At 35.4% G+C, this 16,191-nt stretch overlaps 1 protein-coding gene across 5 annotated transcripts in view; it reads right to left on the reverse strand.

Moving 5' to 3' along the window:
* The window catches only part of Tbl1xr1 (TBL1X receptor 1), a 155,948-nt gene that overhangs the window by 35,296 nt on the left and 104,461 nt on the right, over positions 1-16,191 (reverse strand). For 3 of the 5 annotated variants that reach the window (XM_010632428.2, XM_033762529.1, XM_033762530.1), the window contains 4 exons: positions 12,236-12,338; positions 3,529-3,674; positions 937-1,159; positions 122-254 (listed from right to left, as the gene is read on the reverse strand). In XM_010632428.2, the coding sequence (XP_010630730.1) occupies positions 122-254; positions 937-1,159; positions 3,529-3,674; positions 12,236-12,293 (560 nt within the window). In that variant the 5' untranslated portion in view covers positions 12,294-12,338. Of the gene's footprint in view, positions 1-121; positions 255-936; positions 1,160-3,528; positions 3,675-7,178; positions 7,199-12,235; positions 12,339-16,191 lie in introns of those variants that run through there. The other 2 variants (XM_033762531.1, XM_033762532.1) reach the window with 2 other exon arrangements.

A 16,191-nucleotide genomic window follows, 5' to 3' on the forward strand; every position in this document is an offset into this window, starting at 1 on the left:
CCTCCCCATTTACAAACACTTTTTCCATTTTTTTATTTTCTCATATCCACACTGTATTTATAATGAACAACAATTCATCATATTTTTAAAAACCACATTAGAATCACGTTGAGAAGCATACCCTGATGCCAAAAGATCACTAACAGGGTTCCAGGCACAGATGAAAACTTCAGATTCATGGCCCCGTAACACAACTGCTTTATTAGGAGGGATTTCAACATCCCCATCTACTTCCATCATATCCGTATGATTATCTACATCATGAGAAACAAGTGGGAAACTCCAGTTAGGTAATATTACGGTGGGGGGGGGTCTCAATGAGCAAATATTTTCCTTTATATACATAATGTAACAAAAACACTAGCAAGATAACATGAATATGACTACCCAGTATTTATCACGTGGAAAATAAATTCTAAACTTAAGTATGGTTGCATTATCTTTAAAAATATACATATGAGTACATTCAAAGAGATGCAGGGGTGAGAGTAGGGAAGAAAAGGACTACAAAAGGTTAGATCTAAACATGGATAAAATGGTCTGAATTAAATTTGATGTGTAGCAATACCATTCTGAGTTTCTGCCAGTAGGGGCTGCTGATATCATTCATATAACATTACAGTCACCTTTATATCTCAACATCAGAGCTTTACTGTATTTGCTAATGAGTATTATGAATTTTATTTAGAAATAAAGCACAAATGCAAAAATTCATTTAACAATAGAAAAAGGCTTTCAAAATATTTTTAAAATAAAGTTAATAAAGTAAAGCTAACTTTTCTTAGCTTTAGGAGTAAAAATCTGCAACTGTATGATACAAATTAGGAAACAAATCGGTGCAAAGGAAACAGATAGTTATTTTAGCTTAGAAGATAAAGATGTTCCAGCACAGCAAAATAATTCTCTTGAAAAAGGATTTAAAAATTCTTAGCTCACTTGCTATAGTATGTGCTCCATTCTCTTCCCCATTTGCTGTATTTTCTCCATTTTTTGCAGGTCCTTGTTGGTTGGTTGCAGCTGCGGCAGCTGCAGCAGCTGCCGCCTGTTGCTGTGCGAGCTTATCTCTGTAAGCTTGTTGTCTTGTTTGTACTACATCAGGCATTACGGCATCTATCAGGGACAAAGACTCTATGGGCCGACCATCAAACAAGGTACCATCCTGGATTTGGAAGATCATGAGAAGAAAAATCAAAGGCAACATTTAGTGTTACGTGTATTCAATCAACAGCAGAAATGAAAATCTTCATTCCAAAAAAGACATTTTTAGATAATTGTCTGAACTCAGAAAGATGGGAGACAAAAACTCCAACAGCCTACTTAACTATAAGTGGCTATCTAAACTTTCCCCTTCGCTGAGTTCATGTGGTTAAATGTTGCACAGATACAACTGAAATATAAGAGGGTATTGTGAAAGCCCCCACCAAGAAACAAAGGATAAAAATTGTAGGCCCACATGATATAAAGGTTAATTTAGAAATTCTGTTAAGCAAAACCCACAGCGCAAAAGGAATAAACCATACACTAGTAAGAGGCTTGTCCCCACATTATAAATACAGTCAGCCTTCTGTATCCATAGGTTTGAACCTACAGACTCAACTGTAGATCACAAATACTTGAGGGGGGAAAAATGCACCTGTACTTACAGACTTTTTTGTCATTATGTCACAAATAATACAGAATAACAATTACTTGTATAGCATTTATATCATACTAGGTATTATGAGTAATTGAGAGATAATTTAAACTGCACAAAAACATGCAAATACTATGCTATTTCAAGTAAGCATTGCAAATTATGGTTTCGTGGGGTAGAGGTCATGGAAACGATCCTCAAGCATATCAAGAAGTAGCTGTACTTCTTTAAAATACTAAAACTTTCACAATAGTTTTGCTGGACCTAATTTTTTTGAGATTTGATTAAAATATTAAAGCAGAAATAAGACTTCAAGCATTATGCCATTATAATCACCTCATTTTACTAATGTTGAAATGACATTTAATAAGGTTTAAAGGCTTGTTACACAGCTAGTCAATGACAGCGGGGATCTCTTAACTCACTGTTATCCAAAGTATGAACCCAGGACCAGAGCAGGACCTGGTGAGTTATTATAAATGAAGGTGGAGGGATTGGGATGCAAGCCCAGTGGTACAGCACTTGCCTAGCATACACCCCTGGGTTTCATCTCTAGCACGGGTCTGTGCAGTGGGGGGGGGCGTGTTCAAACCTATGGAATCAAAATCTCTGAAGGGAGGCTCAGGAACTAGTGTTTACTAAGCTGTCTGCATGAGTCAACAGCAGATGTCTGAGAAGTACCATCACAACATAGGTTATTGCTCTTTAATGTTGTGAAATTGCTAAATTTTCCAAAGCTCTATTTAATGAAATTAGGGAACTCATCATTAATTTAAAAAAATTCTCCACTGAGCACAAGAAGTGATTATAGGCACAAAACAAGTCAGAAACAGAAACAATGCAAATCAGCCAACAACAAGTAAAATCTGGTTCACTTAAGACTGGTGAGCTTGTACTGTTGATAATCTAGTGTTGTGATGCAGTGTGCTTAGTTAAAAAATTACAACACATCTTTCTTAATTAGCAATTGGAATATTAAAGAAACAGGAGAAAATATTTTAACTTTTAAGTAAAACCACAAAGATATATTACTGAGTATTATACAACGTATTTTCCACTAAAATGAGACTTTGTCTCTGGCCAGTGGCAGAACCTACAAAAGCTTTGTAGACAAAGTGTGATAAAACCATGAAGACATATTTAATTTAGTACTGGTAGATTTTTCAGTCATAAAAATGATATCAAAAAATCTATTTTAGTACACTATATAACTATAGTAATGTAGCTACAGAAACCACAGGTGTTTCAGTTAAAATTCTTGCCAAAGGCAAAGATGTTAATCTTTCAAATGAAACTGGGTCCTGGGCATACATGAAAAATTAAAGTTAAACAGAAGTTTGCAAACTACTTCTGGAAAAGATCATTTAATATTACTTTACCCAGGCCATAAGGTCTCTGTCACAACTACTCAACTCTGCCGTAAGCGGCCACAGACAGTATGTAAATAAATGAGTGTGGCTGTGTTCCAATCAAACTTTGTTTACAAAATGAGGCAGCAGGTGTACTGTGCACCGAACACCTGAAATAAATGATTTATATGTGGACCTTAGATAGATATTAGTGTCAAGTGTTGGGTTCATTCAATTATAAATTGGCTTCCAAAATTACAGTATATTCAAGTAATAATGAGTTTCCAATTTTCAAGCATTAATTTGGCCTCAGCATTCCATCACACAATGCTGCTGTGTTCATGAAAATTACTTCCTAGTGCTTACTTATGAAAACATGTTAGGGGACAAAAGCTACAGATAATGCCTCACCTGTGTGACCCTTATTTTGGGTTAACCTAGTGAAGTTACAGGCAGATACTAAATAAGCAAATAAACAAGACAAGACAGCTAATTTAACAACATACATAAGAGTAAGGATTAATATTTAAAACAAGCCAGCCTTACCTCATTTATACTAACTTCTGCCTCTACATACTGTAGACCTTTCTGGATGATGGAGATCAATGCAGCAGGTGGGACAAGTGCACCATTTATATTAGACTGACTTATATGGCTTTCTATACCAAAGGTAAATGCTGAATGAGAAAATCCTACAAGCAAAAGAAAAGGTATGAGAATTTCTAGTGGAAACTGTTTCCTAGTGGAGACATACTAAATCACACAAATGAAAAAAATCCCTAACTTTTCAAAATCACATTACATCATTACAAATCCTGTTTTTAAACAAAGCAAGTATGAAAATCTGTACTTGTTAGCCTTTACGTATTTTTCTTTCCTCTAATCTTCTGCTTAAAATTTCTCTCATCTACTGCATTATATGGCTTTACAATTCCAGGGATATATAACTTTCCTCAACAAAAAACAATGAACTTAAAAATTTGAAAAAGCCTTTGGAAATCAGGGATTCAACTGCTTCATTAAAGATAATTGAGGCCAAGATAAAGAGATGTTTAATTTTTGTAGTATATTTAAATTTCTACATACAAACTGTCGCCTTTAATATTTTGCAGCCTTTTTTATGTTAGGAAAAAAAGGCAAAGGGAAAATTTTAAAAAGAAGATATTCTAACACTTTGATCTCATCTGAATGTATGAGTTGAGTATGTTAGGAGAAAACTAATTCTTTGCCACCCAGTAGTAATTCATTTAAATGAAAACTTTAGTAAATAAAAAACTTGCAAATGAAAATCCAATTTCTAGATTTCCATCAATAATTGTTTACTTTTAATTGAAATAATTAAAACCAGAACACTCAAATAATAAAAATCTCTTTATTTTGGCTTTGTTTTCTATAGAAGTCTAGTTCAAATTCAAAAGTAAAATTCTAAATACAGTTTAACGGTTTTATTTCTAGTCACAGCACTACATGGTGGCTTATAGTAATCATTATGCTAAAATCTATTTTTTTCTCCCCCGCCAAGACTTTTTTGTTTAAAAACGTGCGACCTCATTTCATTCTAACTGGAAGTCACGGTCACAGTAACTCACCTGTTGGTCCCTGACATCTGACCATTTGCCAAATCTATCATTCTACCTCCAAATTCTAGTCTCTTCCACTCCTAAGACTCTCCCATCACCTGTCACTGTCTACCCTAACCCGAGTTTAGTCCTCATCATCTTCGCATAGACTATTACTGCGGACCCCCTTTCTGCACTTCAGTACCCTGAGCCATGCTGCTGCTAGGATAGTGTGTGTGTGTAACACTAGCATTCATCGTGTAGTATATCACTTCTTCCTCAAATACTTTTAATGATTTCCTTGATCTTCATAGTTCAGGCCAAATTCCTAAGCATCATGCTAGTTATTTTTATATTCTATTCTGGCCCTAAGCATCTCTCAATTCCACATACCCTATTTAACTAACAGCAAATTACATCTTGAATACGCTGTTCTCTACCCACATCTCTGAGCCTTGCATCTTCATTCCTGTTCTCTTCTCTTATCTGAATGGAGGTCAAGTTATCTTTCACTAATCAGTGGAGTAAGTCTTTCCTATGCTGATCCAGTAATTTTGATACGTATGGCAATTACCACACTAGTTCTAATCTGTGTGCCTATAGTTTACACACATATCTGACTAATAGACTCAGCTGTATAAGGAAAGCAGTAACATTTTAAGTCTGACAAACTATCAGATCATCTCAGTAATCATTTGATAAGCCAGAATGCAATTCTACTGTAAAATATTTTGGAATACATGAAAGCTTGTGACTCCAGAAAAAACATGCAACCTTCCCTGAAAAATAACCAAAACTTGAACCAAGTTTATACCGGAAGAAAACTCATTTATCTGTAAATACTTTTTCGAAAGTATTTTTTCAGGAACAAGACTAATTTATACGGGAGGCAAAAGGGATCATTTAAATCTGTAAACTGTTAAAACTGAGCATGACTACCTAAAACAGCATTCATTGTTTTCAGGAGTAAGAGCAAATCTGAAATGAACAGTACTTCTAATAGAGTAATCCAGATTTAGGAGGCAGAAGAGAGGTTCTAAAGAGGAACAGGCTAAAAAGCATTAAGTTCAGTAAGTGGTTTCGTGATTGAGACAGTGGCAGGGGTATGTGAATTCAGTATGTGGTATGGGTATGCACAGCTACTTCAGAGATGATGAAATCATTTTCTATATTGCTTCTTTCAGGGAGCACTTTCCTTTGGGATATAAGGGATCATGTTCTCAAAGGGGAGCCAGTCCTCTAGAACATGCCACCTCCACATTGCCAACAGAATACAGGAGTAAGAAAATGAACTCTGAACAACACAATTGTGTCAGGCAAGAGAAACTGCCTTTTAGAAAGCAAGGCTTAACTATGAACACAACATAATGTCCTAGCCTGGAAGACATGGTGGGCTGGAGAGATCCCCATGTATTCGAGGTCCCACTTAAGCTTCGGGTCACAAAAGCACAGAAAATTACATTCCTGTTCACATTAGCACACACTGGATTATTTCCTAATCTATTTCCAATGCTGGCCTTCAGATCTAGATTTTAGAAAAGGAAACAGGAGGTCGGTGGAAAATGCTGTAGGGCAGTGGTGGCAAAACTATATAGCATGCAGGCTGCAGAGGGCTGTGTGTATCATGGAAAGCACTAAAAGGTTTCCATCACTGCTGCAGGGGATCTTAGTCTAACTGAAGAGTTAGACCCAGCATTTATACAGCAGGTCTACAATTTTGCTTTAAAAATAAGTATGAGATGGGAGTGGTTCAGTGGTGGAACATCTGCCTACCATATGAGTGATCACTGGGTTTAACCCTGGAAATGGAAAATAATTTTTATATGAATTGTATCTTTCCAAAATAATTTCAGTACTATCATAACATGAAGCCAGCAAATGTATTTGGTCATACCACAGTTTGATTTTTTTTTTGGATGTTTGCAGTATTTGCTATTTTACAAGAATCTTATCTCCATTATCTGTATGAATAGGCTTTTGCTTATCTATTTCCTCCTTAGAAAACATTCTCTCAAAAGGAAAAGGGGACATGAGCATTTTAAAAGAAGTTTATATGATTATCAAATTGTTAAAAGTTATGCAAATTTGTATCACTGGCAATTTATTTGTACGTTTATACCCTCACTATACTGGCAATTCCATGTAGAAATAAAGAAATAAAATAACATTACTAATGAAGTTCTCTCTTTAGCAACTTTGGAGATGGAGGTTGAGACAGGGTCTTGCTATGGAGTTCAGGCTGGCCTTGAATTTGTGGAGATCCTCCTGCCTCACTCTCCCCAGTGCTGAGATTACAGGAATATGTCACCAAACCTGGCTCTCTGGCAACTTTTTAAAGGGGGCTTTGTGCTTTATAACTGTATTCGCAGGAATGTGTAGAAGGAAATTTGTTAGTGAAAGCTGGTTATTGTTTATGAAATGAGAAAAAAACCTAATTTAACCATAATACCTTAATTAACAGTATTTATGACAATTGCTTGCTCTTTATTATTAAATGGTCAAATGTCTGACAACTATATGTATCAAATTCTAAGTTATTTCATATATCATTTTATAAAACAAAGCTATGTACCTACTTACTCTTGTGGCTAGTTACCTACTACTCATAAAAATTACAAGAAAACAAAGCAGACACACCAAATTCTGAGCTCTCTTCACTTCTGTTCTTCATTGCTTTAGGCATTTTACTAATTGCCAGGTTAACCTGACTCCATCCAATTCACTGAGAGTCTGTTTCAATGGCACTGGAAGTGAAGTATATAGGAAGGAATGGTTGCTATCTTTTATTTGAGTGAAGCGAAACAGCACTTTCATTTGATTACTGATATTTTATTAACTAATACAGAGACTAACATAATAATTAAATGAGAAAAAAAAAATATAGTTCAAAACCCTAATTTTTTTACACATTTTAGAAACTTTGTGCCTATTATGGTCATGATTTCAAAGGTTTTTTTCCTCTCTCTTTTTTTGTACTGGAGGAGGACTAAGTATTCTTTATCTGAAATGTCTGGACCTGGATGTGTTTCAGACTTTGCATTTTGAATATTTCCATATACCTAATAAAATAGCTTGGGGATGTAACCAATACTAAATTCATTTATACTTTTCATATTTATACACAGCCTGGACAGAATTTTATACAGTATTTTTAGTGTCCTTGCATTCTGAGTGAGGCGAAGTACAGAATTTTCTACTTGCATCATACTAAGTTTCTGATTCTGGAGTATCTTAGATTTCAGATTTGCAGATTAGAGATGCTCAACCTATACAGCACTTGCAGTAATAAAGGCCACCTCCGTTAACACGGTGTAGGGTAGGCCTGTATCCAGAAAGACTTGATCTCTCTTTAAAAAGGTTAGAAGAGTGAACAGTGGAGGGACATGAGATGAAGGTGACAGGAGCTAATCGTTCACGAACCAAACAATGTGAACCTATAAAATGTCATTGCCTGCAAATAAATGGTGACTGTATATAAGATGAACTTCTGCTCTAAAACTGTGAAGATTTTTTAAGTGACAATATCTAGAAAGTAATTTATTTTAATAATAAAAGCAATTTGGTCTTGCAATTTTCACTTATTCAACTGCATGATGCAACTGCTTCAGGGCTTCAAACAGTCAAACACATCAACAAGAGAGAAATTATAGAGCTCTTAAACATGTAGAGATGACAGTAAAATCCAGGAATGAAGTGTCCAAATCAAAAGCACATTTAAGAAAAATAAAATTAAATCTTCCTACACAAAGAAAAAAAAAAAAAAAAGAAAGAAAAACAGGTGCCAGAGGGGCCGGGGATTTAGCTCAGTGATTCTGCAGCCTGCCTCGCAAGCCCAAGGTCCTGAGTTTGATCCCCGGTACCAAAAAAACAAAACAAAACAAAATAAAAAAACTTCACAAGTATTAGAATGTTTACAAATAATTACCAAGAACACTTTCTTCTGAATGACTACAAGAGTCAACGGTGATGCACAAGAGGGGAAAGGGTGTTAAGAGGGAAAACTTAGGTACAACAAGCTCAGCTCCTCTACAATTATTAGGTTCTACTAAATAACTTAGCAAGTAGCACAAAGTACTTATCAGCCTATGTTTGCTAAATGAGTTACTAGGACAATCAAATTAATGCCCTTGGGTGAACACTAATTAAATTAAAGGGAGGCAAGTGAATTAAGCCAATCACTACTTAAAGTGCTACCCCTCAATCTCAATTGTCAGGTCATCTTAAAGGGGAAAAAAAATTTTTATTCCCAATAAATATTTGCTGAATGGAGTCTACATCATAAAAGTGCAGAATGGTGAAGATGAAAGTAATTTGCTTAGGGCCACTTTCTAGAGATAAAATTGAGAAAACTAAAAAGTTACAAAACTTAATAGAAGCCCAATGATAAGGACACTTTTTTCTTAATTAGTTCTGATGTACCAGGGAATACCTTATTTGAAACAGTAAGTCTGTTAAACACGAGGCTAAATATAAATAGCACAATGTAACCCCTTTTCAACAAGCAACAAATTTTGGATATGGAAAATGAAGTGTTGAAAAGTGTGATCAGGGGAAAGCAGAGATGGTAAACAAACAGTATCTTCTAGAATTGACAATAGTATAAAATACTTAAGATTAAGACAATTGAACTAATTTTATTCCCTCTGGATTCCACAGTGCAGTCAACATTATTGCAGAAAACAAATGTTTAAAAAGTGCTTACTGAAAAATTGTATTTCTGAACCACGTATTTAGCAACAAAGAACTTTCAGAAGGTTGTTTCTGAGCCCTCTGAGAACCTTTAGACAATGCAACAGGAAAGTTTATTTTCCTTAGGTAGGCTTCACAGACCAGATCTCTGAACACCTCTGCACACAGCCTTTGTGACAAACATTCCTTTTCCGTTCACCTGTCAATCAAATTTAGTGCTATTTCATAGAGAAGGCAGCAGCATAGTAAGACTAATTTATTTTGCCTTGCTTTAAATGTTTCAAGAGAAAGTTACAACCTAAAAACAATTTATATCATATTTCTTAAGTATTTAATGACTTATGCTCAACAAGTATCCTTTGTAAGATATGGTGTTGAATACACTGAATTCTCAGAAAAACTCAGAGAAGGAACCCAGATCAGTTGAATCCAAATCAGAATTGATTGCAAAACTGGCTTTTTCAATATGCAATTAGAAATCAGAACCAAGAAAAGGATTTTAGAATACATTGCAAGTACCCAGAATTACAGCCCTCTGGGAATTTGATACAGTTGAAATTTTGGATTCTATCTTTAATCTGTCCTGAGTTCACAGAATAAAATTCTTAAAACACTACTGTCTCCTGTAACTTGAAGTGAATGACTCTTGGCATCCTTTATGGGGAAAAATGCCTCATCATTCCTGCTAAACCTTGCCCACAAATACACATACATGGCTTTTAGTGGCAGCTCTTCTTTAGAGGAGTTTTTCATACTCCAAATCTCAGTGTGTATATTTCATGCTCAGTATTTCATCTTGAATAGTTAATTAAGTCTTTCTGTCAAGATATTATTTAAAATGCTGCATACCTGGTGTCGACTTTCTTGTCAAATCCTAATTGTCCCACAACTAATATATAGATCAGTGGCTTTTAAACTGTATAGGGCTTTGAATCACCTAGGGTATTTGTAAGACACACATTCCTGAAACCCACTCAATGTTTCCCGAGTGATTCTAATGTTAAGTGGTCACAGGATTAGACTTTAGAACTCTCATATAGGCAGTTCTTAAATATAAGGCAATATGTATTTCTAGAAAAACTGCCATAAGTAAAAATGTTGTCAGTAGTGTCTGATTTTTCCCCACAAGTCAAAATGCAAATAGGAAGCTACAGTATTTATCAAGGGATCAGTGTTTCCTTTCTTTTAAGAGATGTGACTTAATGACATACACCATCACCAATACACTAAAAGTATGAAAAACTTCTAAGAAATACAAAAAGCATACCTAATAATGTAGTAAACAATAAAGGACTTACATGAAGTGTACCACTCTATCATGCAATTTTTTAAAAATATATAATTCTGGCTTAATTTTTAGTGTAAATTATATAAATAAGCAATTTAGAAGGGCTTTTTCTCTGAGAACATTAGGAAGTTTAAGGAGACTTTTGATAATGTTTAATCAATTTTTTTCAGAAATTAAAAACCAGAATTTTACTGCTACTTTTTACTTTTGGGGGAGTGAGAGAATAAAATATAAATTTGTACATTTTTGTTTGAAAACAGGAAAATTTGGGTGCTAACACTGATCTCATCTTGCCCTATTTCACCTGGACACATGCTGAACAAAACATAGGATATTGGTCAATTGTGCAACTGTCTGTGATCTCCAAAAATAATAATTTTATACGGTTCAACCTAAATAGTAGGCGTTCTGATAGACCAATAAACTTTCATATTACCTATCCTCACAATACTTTCAACTTGCCAATGGCCTAAAGCTGTGCTTTAAAAGTAATTAGACTCAAAAGCAGAAAAAGTTTTGTTTTTGTTTGTTTTTTGAGACAGGGTCTCCTTATATAGTGAAAAGTTGGCCTTGGATTCACTATGTAAACCCTGTCTGACCTTGAACTTGAAGTGACCCCCTTGCCTCTACCTCCTGAGCGCTAGGATTACAGTAGTGCAACACCATGGCCAATAGCACAGTGTTTTTAACAGCAAAATTCTATTTTGGCGAAAAGTTAATAAGTTTATATGTTATACATGTAGCAATCACTGCTCTGGTAGTTTTTCACTTTAATAATCATCTTATCCAACTCAAAACAGTATTTGCCGGAGGTCCCCTTTCAATCTGCCTTTCATACCAGTTTACCAAGATCTACTAATTTCAAAGCTTCGTAACAAGCTTTTCTTGGTTGGTTGGTTTCTTGTTTCCCTTCCTGTCATATCTTGTTGGACATCATCTCAGCTATTCAGAGAGGAGCAGCGATGGTTCTTGAGAACAAGACAATGCACACCAAAGAGAAAGACTCAGAACCCATGTACAGCAGGGAACATCTCAGCAAGCAATGGTATCCAAGCTCTACAGCCAAGTTTGCATTTCTTGTAAAGGAAAGGACAGCTAGCTAAGTCCTGTAGAAAGAATGATTCCAATCTCAAAATCATAAATTGAGAGGGCGAAGGTCTTTTGCAATTAATAGTATATAACTCAGTGATCATTCAGGCTTTCCAGATAAGGAGGTGTAGTTATGAAATAGATGATCTGTATTTATAATCATCCCAAATACAATAATCAGTGCCAACACATTTAGTCAATTGGGATAACTTATGAAAACATTCCCAAAAAACATTTTTAATTTAGCTTTGAAATGCTAACAGTGAATAGGACCAATAACAAATTAATGAAGTTACTGAATATACATTATCAAATTGATAGTACCTGAGAGGTTTATATGTTCCTTCTAAACAACTGTAATAATCTCACTCAGTAACATTAAAAAGTGGCCTTTGAACAATGAAAGACAAAGTGTTAACAAATATTTGCCTGAGATGAATCCAACATATTTGAAAGAGTCAGAGAGTTAAACCATGCAGTAAAACATAGCTTTAAAATGGCAGTCCAGACATTAAGGAAACATACAAGGTTCAACAGTTTGGACTGATACAAATTTCAAATGCATAAAAAGATTATTTTGAGAATGTTAAAATAATTTGAGGTCTATTTACTTTATGAAAGTACTCACCTGACTCTTGCAAGTATCTATATACCAAGAAGTTGACCTCATCACTGCTTATACTCATCTTTATTCCCACTTAAACCATGAGGTCACAACACAGGATATAACCCTAAAAATAAAACAAAGTTAATTATTTTCTCAGTAAAATATTTCAAACATAATGTAAACAATGTTGTAAAAGCATTTGATTATATTAAATGATTTTAAATGAAGGTTCTTTATTGCCTAGTAATAAGCCCTAAAAAGGTTTCTTCCAGAGTTAGTACAATGATTACACAACCATCAAAACATGGCTGGTGCCATTTTCCTGCAAGAAGACATGTGGCAGTCACTTCACAAATTGTCGACTGCCTGTCCAGGAAGCGTTCCATCGAAGGTGAGCACCGGCCTCAATGCAGAGGCACTGCAGTATCTGCAGGGAAACCTTCAGGTGGCCAGTGTGACACTGCTCTGATCTGCGTTTTCCTGACTGGCTAAACCCACTACGGGTTAAGAATTTATGTAGGTTTGTGAGCACAGCTGCATTCAAACAAAGCAAGTTTTCCTTTTGAACCTGTCCCAGTTTTCATTTTATAAAGGATATAGGGATGTTGTTGCTATGGCTGATCTTTGAGCAAAGTGGATGGTTTGTGTGATCATAAAAGTGGATGACTTTTTTGTTTGCCACTAATAGTTGTGTACAACCTTGATTTGAGCATCTGCACCATTTGTGTCATTTTAAATTTCTGGCAGACACTGTGGCGACTTTTGTGTTACTAAATCCTTTTGTTTTGAAACTACTGGCCATTTCTATATTTTCTTGTCCTTTGCATTTGTTTAAGCTTTTCTTGGAAAGGTGAAAAAAAGAAATCATTTGTGTAACTTGCCAAGCAAAGTGCACTTCATAGTTTTAAGTCTGTAATTAGCAATAAAATCCTAAAAAAATGTATCTTCAAAAAAAAGATAACATGTGGCAAGAATGAATCAAAAGTTATGAGGGTTTCAGTGTCTTATTTTAATGATTATATGAAATAGTATAACATTGTTTCTTTCATTCTCCTTAACTAGAAAATGTAATGAATTTTAAAGATCAAGAATATTAGTTATAGGGGCCAGGGATTTAGCTCAGTGGTTCTGCTGCCTGCCTCACAAGCGCAAGGACCCGAATTCAATCCCTGGTACCAAAAAAAAAAGAGTATTAGTTATTTAGGAAGAAAATGAATTTAGAACATTCAATGGGAAGAACCAGAAGTCATCTACTCTGGCTTATCTATACATTTTGGGAGATCTGACATATATATTCAAATCTAATGTACAATACTCAAGCTTTAAAACTCTAGTTATGTTTACGATAAAGAAGGTGGACTAGAGTTCTCAAAACTCAAAATGAAACTCTTACTGAATACTTAACCCTTGAACACAAAAGGGGAAAAAAGAAAACAGATGGAATTATTTATTTATGGGTATCTAAATGTTCTTATTCATCCTTGCACACAAAAACAACTTAAAGAGGTTAGCAAACTTTTCTGTGAAGAGCTAGGCAGTAAACACTTTAGGCTTTCTGCTGTATTGCATAAAAGCAATGACATGTCAACAAATGAGTGTGGCTAAGCTGTAATAAAACCTTATTTATATAATGAAACAGGAACTTCTTAATTGTTGTGACACAAAATTTTCGTTTTGATTCTTTCCCCTAGGCACTTAAAAATGTAAATACCTTTTTCTTGTGGTCTTAATAAAAGGGTGGTTGCCCAGAAATGGTAGTTTATTGATCTGACATCTGTCTTAAAAAGATAAAGACTAGCCCGGAATGGTGGCACATGCCTGTAATCCCAGAACACTAGGAGAGTGAGGCAGGATGATTACAAATTCCATCCTAGCCTGAGCAAATTAGCAAGATTCTGTCCCACAAATAAAAATTTTTCAAAAAGGATTGGGAAAGTAGCTCAGTGAGAAGGTCATGAGTTCAATTCCCAGAACAAGGGAGGGGGAAGAAGGAGAGAAGGGAGAAGGAGAGATCTATGCAGTATTAGGAAGTATCTAACATTGTAGACCCATGCCAATGGTCACGGTGCTCCAGGGCACGCTTTACAGACATTAAAACAGTGGTAAAGAGAAGACATCCCTGCACAGGTGGTCCAGAGTAATCAAGCACTGTCTGGCACAGTGTGTTGTGCGCCCCTTATTTGGGAAGTTCAAATTTCCAGTTACTTGTATTAATTTGGGGTGATATCCAAACAAGGGCCTAGTTAATGTCAGGCAACAAGTGAAAAGGAAACACTATGAAGAAAAACTATACTATAGCACTAATTTCTGACCAACTTACTGTTTTACCCAGGACTATGTTTGAATATTTCTAATAGTATCCAGTATTATAATCAATCCAGATATGGATAAAACAAGTATAATACAGCCAGACCTTAAAAGGTTGTAGGGGAGAAAGGCAATTAGTTAATTAAAACTTAGCTAAGAAAAAGAAAACTATGAGCACATATAACCTAAGACTGAGGGTTCAAGTACACTTCAACAGTGCTTGGTACAGTTCTGTAATAGGTATAGTGTAAATAAGGTACAGTGCTGACAGTTAATGTTTTTTAATTCAAAATATTTAAAGTATATCCAATTTTCTTCACTCCTGTGTATGTGTACACTATTCAGTAATTTGAATGTTTAAGGAAAATGAGGGGGAAGATTAGTCCTATTTACAGAGTATTACATAATATATATAGGACCAGGCCTTCTATACACCAGTTAATTTCTCCTTCAGGATAATGTCCTCATTTTAATGTGACAATACTGACACCATATGAGAATGGCATCTGTATATAAACTTCTATATTCAGACATTTTATTCAAATATTAGACTTCAATAATTTCTATCAGTGGAGGAGGAAAACTCAAAATGAGTATAAAGAACTCTTAGCATGAGAAGGTCTTATTGCTAATTTCAAATCATATGCTATCAAGTCCCCAGGTACAATGCAGGCTGTCACTGTTCACTGTGGTATAAACCAATGACATCCTATGAGCAGCCAGGCTTTGCCATCATATATAGACTACTACAATTCCCACTAAATAACAGCTTTTATACACAAGAATCATCTAAAATTATTTTGTTCGTTGAGTGTGTGTTTTCAACCTACTGTGAAGCCACGTAACAGTTCATCCTCTGCCATGATGCCTACTGGGTTATGACAGCAAGCTTTCAAATTGTCTTGCTGAAACTAAGACAGACTGTGACAATACTGCTGGAGTCTCCAGTACAGTGGAGCAATTACACCTTTTGACTACAAACTCATACTATCATAACCACCAATAAAAAGTGAGTACGCATGTAGAAGAGGAGCAAGTTACCTCAGGATGTGACTGGTTTGGGAGGAAGAGCTGTTAAACAAGTCATTTAAGTGAAATAAGGCCATTCGGGTAGACCCTAGTCCAGTGATGGTGAACACTTTAGAGCTTTCAATGGTAACAGCCCACTGCGGCATGTGCACCATAGTTCTGCCACCACTGCTAATCCAATATAACAGGTGTCCCTGATAAGAAGAGATGTATGTACACAGAGAAAAGGACACCCACCTCCAAGTCAAGCAGACAAAGAAACCAACCCTGCAGACACCTTGATCTTGAATATACAGCCTCCAATGTTGCAAGAAAATGGGTTTCAGTGATTTTGGCCACTAGCTTGTAGTATTTTGTTATGGTGGCCCTCATCAATGTACAATAGCCATCGTCACAATACTTTTTTTTTTTTTTTTGAGACAGGGTTTCACTACATTATTCAGATTTATTTGAACTTGCACACTCAAATGATCTTCCTGCCTCAGTCATCCATTCAAGTAGCTGGCTTCCCACTGTGGCTGGCTTCATCATTACAAATTCTGAAAACACTCTCCATTTGTAAGTTAAACTTGTAATCGCTAGGATCTGCCTTTCAGGAAATTAAGCCTCTATCTTTAGGAACCTTGAGAAACTGCTGAAGG

The sequence above is a fragment of the Fukomys damarensis genome, unplaced genomic scaffold, assembly GCF_012274545.1.
Source record: "Fukomys damarensis isolate Sample0158 unplaced genomic scaffold, DMR_v1.0_HiC HiC_scaffold_12, whole genome shotgun sequence".
NCBI lineage: Eukaryota > Metazoa > Chordata > Mammalia > Rodentia > Bathyergidae > Fukomys > Fukomys damarensis.